The 10,150-nt window shown below is 38.7% G+C and overlaps 2 protein-coding genes across 3 annotated transcripts; one reads left to right on the top strand and one right to left on the bottom strand.

The window, feature by feature from the left end:
* Positions 1-24: 24 nt before the first annotated feature.
* LOC100180295 (protein FAM124A-like) lies at positions 25-4,581 on the top strand. Of its 2 annotated transcripts, none has more exons than XM_002122406.5 (4): positions 25-592; positions 2,121-2,182; positions 2,544-2,734; positions 3,137-4,581. In XM_002122406.5, exons 1-4 carry the CDS (start codon positions 579-581, stop codon positions 4,367-4,369), a joined length of 1,500 nt encoding a protein of 499 aa, XP_002122442.1. In that variant the 5' UTR covers positions 25-578; the 3' UTR covers positions 4,370-4,581. The 2 variants fall into 2 exon arrangements, with proteins under 2 accessions (XP_002122442.1, XP_018671261.1); XM_018815716.2 differs by lacking the exon at positions 25-592 and adding an exon at positions 688-1,439.
* Positions 4,501-8,893, bottom strand: LOC100177944 (myosin-VIIa). The gene is made up of 12 exons (XM_002122469.5): positions 8,536-8,893; positions 8,317-8,447; positions 7,749-7,976; positions 7,226-7,387; positions 6,794-6,922; positions 6,484-6,657; positions 6,198-6,304; positions 6,018-6,135; positions 5,775-5,951; positions 5,526-5,629; positions 5,261-5,461; positions 4,501-5,114 (listed from the first exon to the last, which is right to left on the bottom strand). Exons 1-12 carry the CDS (start codon positions 8,831-8,833, stop codon positions 4,967-4,969), a joined length of 1,977 nt encoding a protein of 658 aa, XP_002122505.3. The 5' UTR covers positions 8,834-8,893; the 3' UTR covers positions 4,501-4,966.
* Between the last annotated feature and the right edge of the window lie 1,257 nt (positions 8,894-10,150).

The raw sequence follows: 10,150 nt of genomic DNA, 5'->3' as shown, positions 1-10,150 counted from the left end.
ACCACCATTTAAATTAGTGATATACTGGCAAAAATTACACTATTTAAAAAGTTAATCATTTGTGTAGAATAATTTTTACATCGAAAATACGGCGTTAAGGTAGCCAGGGTTTACACTCTGGCAAATCTTTGATTATCATATAGTTACATCACGGTTAACGAGGTATTATTTAAGCATATGGTGCGTAAACAAACGTATATAACACCATATAATCCCCTTCCCTTTCAGTAACAAAGAAAACAAATCCGGATCGATTCTTTTTTCCTCGAGCGCCCAGTATATATGCTCTTTGTTGTCGTAATACTCCGTTACAGCAAAATCTTTAAAACAGGTTTAAGGCTGTTGAAACCGAACTCTTAATTAGCGCCAAGGGGTCAGAGAGCATCGGTCCCGGTCTCTCTTATAGTATACTATAGTTAAGCTTACTGGCAACAAGTGTACCTGTGGAAAGGACAAGTGTTAAGAGCCTTGATGTGGCTTAAAGTACGTTGGTGATTACTGATCTACTTGGTTTTACTCACTCTCCACAGTAACCAGCGGATTGGTTGGTTAGATTTGTAATAGTTTTACGAAGATACATGGATGTTACAAGGTACGTTGGTAAATTCTTTGTATAAATAACCAGAAAGTAGTAAAAATGTGTTTAATTTTAGCGATGTCTATACAACAGCATTCTATAACCTTCAGATTGTATTAAATTAAAAGCAGATTTCATTAGCGCCGCTAAGACTGCCCTAACTAATAATTTTTCATAATGACAAGGTAAAAAGCGGGAAACGGTTTGATGGTAGCGTTTTAAATTCTAGGGTGCATCTGACTAACCTACAATAACGGTAAGGAAATACTCGGCCTTTTAATGTTACAATAAAGACCTTCGCTTCGCTTGCGAAAATAGCCGTAAATACGAGTTATGACACGACGCTAAGTGTTGTCAAATTGTCACGCAGTTTAATTACACTACCTTGTGTACGATTAGTGCTTACCGGCCGACAAATTACACGGCGGGTTTGTTGTTCGCGGTAATACAGCTTACTGGCCATATGCCGATTGGTGCTGATGTGCGATTAGGCGAGCTTTCTGTGTTCGACGTATAGAACGCGATCATGTTCCAACACAATGAAGAAAACACTTGACACTTATTGTTGCGTGTGCCGCGCTCCGAATAGGAAATATTTTAAAAGACGCCGGGATCGGATTGTGCGGTTATTATTTTACGTCGAAGTGGTTTACTCGCCGAGATCTCCTCGCTGTTGTAGACGACGATAGCAGAAATTCAGCGAAAGGCACTGTATGTCTGACCTAAAGGCAATAGATATGAAGAAGCGTACAACCAGTCGTGTGGTCTAAACTGGGACTGAGCATGCAAAGTGAAAGTAGATAATCCAACAGATGGTCACTGATTCCGTAATGACAGCGTCAAAACCGAAGTATTATTTTAGGTAAAGATGGATAAGATATAATGTTGTGTTTGTATAGTTGGCTTACATTAGATAATATTGTTTGTTGGAAACCCTGATCCATATAGAGTCTCATATAACTTTTTAACGATATGATATTACTACTTTTGCTACTAAGTTCTTGTTTAGCCATGTATATCTTAAGAGTAGAATGTGTAGAGTAAACATAATAAAGCGGTGATGATGGAGTTGCATTTTAAGTAATAAAGGAGATAGTGATAAATATAAAGTAAGGAACAAAGCACATCTATGCCTATAGTTTGTAGGTCATACAGTTGATACTCGATGTAATGAACATACACGGTCGTTTCTTTGTTCAGACTTCGAACGTATATTTTGGTAGTCGACTTGTGAAACGGATGAGTTACCGCCATGTTTACTCAGACACAATAAGGGTTCCTATAGTATTGATTCTCGCATAGTTTTGTCGTGATTGAAATGTTTTCCAAATGCGAAACATATTCATTCGCTCAGCCAATTATTTGAATCGAACCTTTCGTACCATCCGCTAATTGCCAACCTCTTCTGTCGCCCGAGTTTTGAAGCACACTCGACACTCTTCTGTTCGTTAAATCTCGAAACCTGTCGTGTGAGATAGCTTTTACAAAGGGCAGCGGTTTAAATAGATGTCATGTTGATAAACCTCGTGTTTTGCTTTAACAGGAAGAAGACGAGATGCCCAGCAGTCACGACAAGAACGAAGCACCACAGCAGCTCGACGGAAAGTAAGTGAAATTGAAGTTGAAATCAAAATGAATCAATGTAATTAACTTATCCTCACGTGGCCAGAAAACGACATCAGTTGGTTGCTATAACACGGGTGTCCATACATCTCGTGCCAACTTACGAGTTACCACGTATGCTACTGTGTAGGTAAATATTGTGGGTAATTAAAATAAACTAATGTTGGGTTTAATTTGGCGTGGAAGTTATCGATATACACGACAGGCTAACATGTTGTATATAGCAACACTGTGTTGTTTACTAGTATTAGAATGAAAATACTGCAATGGGGTACAGAGAACACCACCAACACGAATGTGGGACGTATTGAATAATTAAAGAAAATAAGATTAAACTTTACAGGCGATGACTTTGTGTCTTTGGCTGATGACTCGAGTCGCATCACCATGCACGTGATCACCGAGCAAGGCCAATCAGAAGCGGTTAAAAAGTCTTTTAAGAATCTAACTGAACGACTTGACCCGACGTTTGATGTTGTGTGTGTTTCTGAAAGTTCAAGTCAAAGTAAAATGAAAGACAAAAGGAACGCTTCGGTAAGTGAACCACTTGATAATTGTCAATCTTTAGGTTGTAATATAGTTGTCATGCGGTTAGATTCACGAATCAATGTTTAGTTTAACTGATGTAATGTACCTTGGCTGAATGAACATATCACGTTGAACTCGAATCCAGATTGTTTTGTGTCTAAGCGGTTGTAACGAATATCGTATGTGTTCTTGTAATCTAATCATATATAGTATGGGGAGACATCTTTAGCATACTATCCAAATATCCTGATCGTGTTTTAAACAATTAACAACAGTGGATGGGAGATGTCAGGATGCGGTTTTATAATTCTCAAAGTTATTTGTTACTTATACCGTATATTCGAGGACGAAAAAATGAAAAGGTGTTCTATCTTACCCCACCCTATACAACACAAATGCATTTTTCAGACAACCCCACAAGTTCCAGCTTTGGCAGTAATTTTGTTCTTCATGTGCGACGTCGCCAGCGAGGATCCTGTCGAGGCGGCAAAAATGAAACGAAGTGATTCAGACAACAGCACAGACGAACTCTTTAAGGTGGATACGCGGAAACGCAAGAACGCATTTTACGAGGTGCGGCGAACATTTTCTAAGAAGCCGTGGCGGTTTCACCACAAAGTTGCGGTCAGCGGAAAACTGGTCTGTGATGCAAATGTACAGGATTATTTTCAGTACGAAACTTCGAACCAACAACGTCGGAGAGGCAGCAACGGTCGGGCGACGCCTTCACTGACGAACGAAAGAACCCAACCGCTTCGGTTGCCGCTATGGGCGGTGCGGAAGGTTCACTACGGAAAACAAATTCTTCGTTTTAACATTTTCGTCAGCTACGAGAACTGGGCTGCACAAATCGAATTGTACAGCTTGGTATTAAAAGTGGAAGCACAGCGAGTGCGGGACGATTTCTGCTTTTTTGAAACCTTTTCCAACCTCACTTCGACTATACAGTTGGGACTTAAGAGACTACCAGTAAATTTGAAGCCACAGAGGTTAAAGTCTTCAATTCTTCAGTTTAAAGTTCAAAATGTTGGTCAGCTGGTTCCACTGCTGCCACATTCTTGCGAACCCATTAGTGAACTAAGGTGGCGCACTCGGGACCACGACTCCAATTTGATTTTGTTACAAATTAAACGGTCGTGTGGTGATGCCGGAGAGCTACCTGTGGAAAGTTTATTCAGTGACGGCGAAGGTTGCCGAAGCCAAACTCCAATACCTCGATGTCCGACGCCGAAGCCTCATATTCCAGTACCGAGACCCAGAACCATTAGATACTTCGAGACGAGTAATTCTCCAAACAAGAATCGCCCAAAATTAAGCCCAGAGACAAAACAAGACTCATCAGATCCAGATTTAAAGGGGTATAACAGCGACGACAGTGCTCTTGGTGACAGTTTTGTTTGCCCATCCCTTCCGGACAAAATGCCTCTTATAAAACCGACGCTTTACTCTTTGCCCAAAACTAGCCCTTCCGCCTCCGTAAATTTAACCGAAAGATTACGCGGTAACAACAAGTTGCTAAGGGACGATGTTTATAATAATTCAAACGGTCGCAAATCGTCAATGGACAAATCTTTAGACCCAGATGATGACGTCACGAAACCAACGATCGTCGAATCTGAAGACGGAGACATTTATATTTGAAGTAACTGTTCCATACATATCGTTCCCATGATTGTATAATGCGCATATCTATCTCCCTTTAAGCAATATGTTAAGCATTTTCCGCAACTGCACTTATATATTTCTTCATGTATACATATACGATTGAGAAATAAACGTAGAAACGACATCTTTATCTAAGACCAACAACAGCTAAGAACCAACATTTCGAATCAGAAATAAAGTAGGCCTAAGCATAAGAAAAAGTAATGGCAAGAGAAAGCAGCATAAATTTAGGCTGAAAATTATGTATTTCGGGCATTATTCATTGAGACCTCGCTATGGTTCCAGCATTCCAAAATATGAACCTCTTTTTTACAGCCAAATACTGCAATTCTGAATTTATACAGTGGGAAGTATAATTGATAGGGCAATTAGAAAGCCTGCGCAAGCTATATGTATGGCAGCAAACGATTAAAGCGAATCAGCAGTATATTGAAATGAACACTTAGGTAACTACACTGAGGTTTGTGTATCTGAACAACGAAATAATTGTTTTACTTTAACATCGCTATACAGTTGACGGCATATAGTTAAATACTGTTGACAAAAAATAAGAATAAGTAAAGTTGTTGAAATTTAAGCTTCCGATTCGTTGTGTTCGCCTCTCCGAATTTCGGTTATAAACTGCTTTAGAGTGAAAACGATCTCATGTGTTTGTGGGGATGAAATAAGGTATTTGGTGTTGTCGTATAACGTTAGTGTGAACTGCGGGTCTCCAAGTTTACTGTGGAAAGAGTTTAAAATTAACGAATAAAACTTTGTAACTGCTGTTTAGGTGGATGTTATACAAACAACTATATATAATCTTCATCTTAAGAAAATACATGGAAAAAATTTTAAAGATTAATAGACATACAATTCTCCATTTACCTCACATCAGAAGCAACTGCACTGCGAACTTTTTCGACTCCGATTTTCGTAATTAGCTCCTGTTTGGCATCGCCTGTCAAATTATTATTTGTCCGCGAGTTGGCGCACCCGGGCCGAAACTCCAAGTTTTCGTGGTTCAACTGAAGTGTGAGGTTTGTTAGCGGTCTGCCACCTTCGGTTATACTTTTAAAAGTGGATAACCTGCGTATATAAAATTAGTATAAGTTATATACGGTCATAACCATTTTTAAAATGTCCAACAAACCTGAACGATTTGGTAAAATTTGCGACAAAAGCTATCGTGGCGTATCGGATCACTTGTTGCATTATTTCTATTGGCTCAAGACAAGCACCAGAGCGTGACTTCTCCTAAACATCATTGACGTTTAATGGATGAAAGCAATGTTATATCTTTATCAGTCCTATGTTAAGACACGGGTAATTGATTATCTGAATAATGGTGAGGGATGGGCTCGGAAAGAACCACAAAGCTGGATTTATATTTAATTCTCACCGCAAGTGCTTTCAGTGTGTTATAGACCATTTGGCACCACTTTTTCCCCTTGTCATCGCCGTACAGGGAGGCTGGAAGGCTGTGCTCACATACACCCATTACACGCTTCATGTCAATGTCGTCAAAGCCATGTCTGATGCAATACTGATGGGCAATTAACAGCGCCAAGTCCTGCGACTGAAAGAAATGCATGATGTAAAACGTATGTACACCCATTATGAACTTACTGGAGCCAAAACTTACGTTAACGCACTGGTATTCACCAGACTGGACGCCGCCGCAAATCTGTGAATAAGTGAGCCAGGCTCTCATCTGGTTATCTTGGATTCCACCAGCGTCTCGGGGAGAAAAGAATTCTCTTCTGAAAAGAAAATTACTCATAATAACAGGCCACGTTCTGCTTTAGATAAAAAGCGAGCTAACCTGTAATAAATCCTCCACGCTTCGTGAACGCTGTTTATTTTGCTGAAATGTTCAGCTTGGGAGATTGCATCCATTATGTAAAAGTTACGGTTGCCCAGAGGCACCAACTGAAAACAAACGATTCAGGTTAAAGCTCTATGTTGACCTATAGATATAATTTGCTTGATATGACAATTTGCAAAGTGGGAAACTTAAAAACATAATTTAATTCACACAAGTATTTCATATTTTAAGACAAAGTGGGGTTCAATTACAATTCAAGTACAAATTAAATCAAATTTTCTACCTTACTATCCATGGCGAGAAATAGGGAAAATCCATACGAATCTCCAAGTCTATTTTTAGTAGTCATAGTTCGACACATTTCTTCAGAAGTTGAGGCTGAATCGACGTAAATTGTTCGCACGGAATGGTCCATGCATATAACGGGAACTCGAATCTTCAATCGGGACTTGGCGGCCTGAATTGAAATTATACGATGCTGGTAAATACAATTTCAAAGAGCTACTTTGAAGATTTTTGAATTAGGATAAAATAAATCTCTGGTATTTTTTCGTCAGCGTCAAACCCCGATGTTTATTCAATGGGAGATTTACCTGCAATTCCAAAGAACAAGGCGGAGTTTTTCGTTCTCCGTTGACGAGAATTCGGTCCAATTTTTCTTGGCAATAAGCAGCCGACTCAGTACCTTGGCCTTCCAAATATTCTTTTAAGTAGAAAATAATCTAAAAAATATTTAATCACTTTAAAACACATTACCATATTGTAATATGAACAGAACTCGTAATTTCCGGTCGAAACCGTTTTTTTTTTATTACAATATATAGTAGGGAGGGGGAAGGACACCTTTGACACATAAAAACCAAATATCCTGATCATGTTTTAAACAATTAACAACGGTCTATGGGAGCCGTGGGGATAAAGTTTTATAAAAAATTGTTGAATGTTTGTTTACTACCAAATTGGAGAAAAAAATAGATTAAAAAGGTGTCCCATCTTCCCCCATCCTACTATAGAAACCATCTCACCTGTTTGGAGGGTGGGAAAGATCCTATAATGGTAGCTAATAGAATCCACCCTAGTGCGCTACTTCGCAAAGATGGGTTGTGTACAAGTTGCTTTAGAATCTGGCAATATATCTCATCCCGTAAGAGGCGGTGTTGCAGCCCGACGTTTGCCAAGAATCGAACCTGTTGGTATGGTAACAGTCAGTTTGGGACAATAAATGTCGAATAGAGTGAACAGTAAACGTTTGTTTGGTGCGCGTTGGTATAATGAGCTTGCGGTTGAAAAACTAAAAAGTAAAACGGCGTTGTTCGTCATGCAGGGGTAATATTGGGAGTAGTATATAGTTGTAAACGAGTAAGTTCATATAAGGTTACACATATAGCTATGCTGCTTTCACATATACTTGTCTGTACATTACATGGTTGTTTTTCCCAATTATCCGATTGTATTAAAACTTAAACCCTTAAGATGATTAAGCAATGGAAGTTAGGGTATAAGACTACATATTACACGCATATGCTGTAATTCATGAACTCGTATGACCTTTTCCAAAACTGTAAGCTCCGCGAATTTGTTCTCTGCTAAGTTGCTGAGCTCTGTATCAGTTAACAGTGCGTCATGACCGTTACGTTGTTCAATGAGTAACGATTGTGGTCGCTTTTTTGTGTTGATTTTTGATTCAGAAATTGCTTTCCGCCAAATCTTCTTTCTTGAAGAAAAATGACGTCGTCTGTCCTGAATCGTTGACTCGAAAAGTCGAGTGGACTGTCCCTGTTGTGTATATATGGATATACTTAAACAACAGTTAGCGTGTTGAACCAATTTCACAGATTCTCAAGTTGCTTTCGCAAGTGAAGCGTTTTGTAGTCACAATAAGTTGGATGTGAAACTGAACTTAAACGGTTCAGAATAACAAGTGCAGTAGAAATATATAGTATTTTACCGGGGTAAGATATACCGTTGGGTGCAGCTATCCCATATTTTTCCTGATCATAGTTTATTCAATTCCCAACCCTATTTAAGGTCACGGAGCCACAGTGACATATTTCTATAAACATACTTTATTATTAGAAAATCAGACAGGAAAATATTTCAAATGACATAAAATCACCTTTTCTATATTTTCGTTTTCGTCGCCCATGAAAGATAATATAACATCCCAACACGCCCGAACTGCCCGTGTATCGTTGGTGTCTCTAAAATCAGTGGCTGCTGAATTGCAACGTTTCCTCATTGATTCATCTGCAACGTTGCATTCCAATGATATTGCGCAATAATAAGGAAGTTATGGTATTTCGAAACTACCAGTACAATGAACTAAAGCTCTTACCCGTCTGCGACGTCACTCGTGAAGAAGACCGAGCTATGTTACCAGGAAATCTATTTTTCCACGATATGGAAAGATTGGTTGCTCTCAGCACAGGCAAGCGGGTCCTTTTTTCGAAATAGCCTTTTACTCCAGGTGTAAAACATGCTTTCTGTAATTCTCGGACACCCCGTGGTAGTTCTCGAGTTACGGATCCATTCTCTTTTGGTTTCTTGTCCAACGTTTTGTTTGTTCCGTGGTTTCCGTTGGCAAAACCATTCTTCTGGGAACAAGAACTGTTTCCGTTCAGATTCGACAACATATTAGTGGTGGTGCATATACAGCGTCGCTATCATTTCATAAATATAACCTGCTGTAATTTAAATCAGTTACAACATTTCTAAAATTGATACGGAACAAATATAACAATCACAGCATGCATAGGTTAAAATATATATACGCTTAGACTACGCAAGGTATAATATAAAGAAATGACGTAATAATCATATGCGTCACATCCTTCTTCCGTCGATTATTTAAAAAATATTTGTCTCTCTATTACTAATCTTCCACTAAATACGCCTTAGACTTTTCACACGTGTTTAATGTTTAGTAGGGTCGGGAGAAGATAGGACATCTTTTCAATCTATTTTTTCGTCCTATTTCGTTCTAGTACACAAAGAACATTCAAAGAATTATTAAACCGTTTCCTCATCACGCATCTAAAATGGCGTTGTTAATTGTTTAAAACACGATGACAAGATATTATGTGCTAAAAGTGTCCGGTCTCCCCCCCACCACACTCTATAGAGTCTGTTATGGAACTGCAGTTAAACCCTTTGCTGCCTTCCTGAAATAAAACCTTGCAGTTTCACAACAGCCTGAATATAATTCGTTCCCATACTTGTTGTGGGATTATAGCAAGCTATCGAACTGCATTATAGAAACGCTAATCGCTTCAACAGTGCATAAATTATTTACTGCTTTAAGTTCTGATGCGTGGTGGTAATCCGTATATTCGCTTGCCAATTTATTCCATGTATGACGCAAGTTACGCTATACTTGCAATTACAAATCAATTCATTACAAATTCATTACGCCGCATTACAAATCAATTGGTTATACTAACAGGAAACAAGAGTGTATTGAAATGTACACAAAAGCTGAATGCCCACGTCGTACGTATTTCCTATACACACTCGCCCTCAAATGCGTCAATTAAACCAATTGACAGCGTGTTATACGTAAACTTCAACCTAAATGCTAACCTATTATGGCAGGTGTCTATATTTCGCAAAACTTTGAACTTGTTAAATGGCCTTATTCTACACCAAATCACAGTTCGAAAATTTATTGACATTTTAAAAACTGCAACGAAGATAAATTTATTGCATTGTCCTCTTGTGCTATTATAGGATTGTGGTTTCTCTCCTTGTTGCGCATTGGGCAGACCTAATATACAATGTAAATAACATGAAGTGCGTCTACTCAGATCTATATATATGTTATGTTGTGAAGCAGAGAAACTGATTCCTTGCACGTTTAATAATTTACCCTCTTAGTGCGTCACATCTGTTTTAACTATACACTCTTACCTAAAGGGTAACAACATGCTCTAAATATATACCATACAACGTGG

Source organism: Ciona intestinalis, unplaced genomic scaffold (genome assembly GCF_000224145.3).
Source record: "Ciona intestinalis unplaced genomic scaffold, KH HT000098.2, whole genome shotgun sequence".
NCBI classification, from domain to species: domain Eukaryota; kingdom Metazoa; phylum Chordata; class Ascidiacea; order Phlebobranchia; family Cionidae; genus Ciona; species Ciona intestinalis.
Note: the sequence above shows the minus strand (reverse complement) of the source record. Positions and strands in the feature narration are given on the sequence as shown.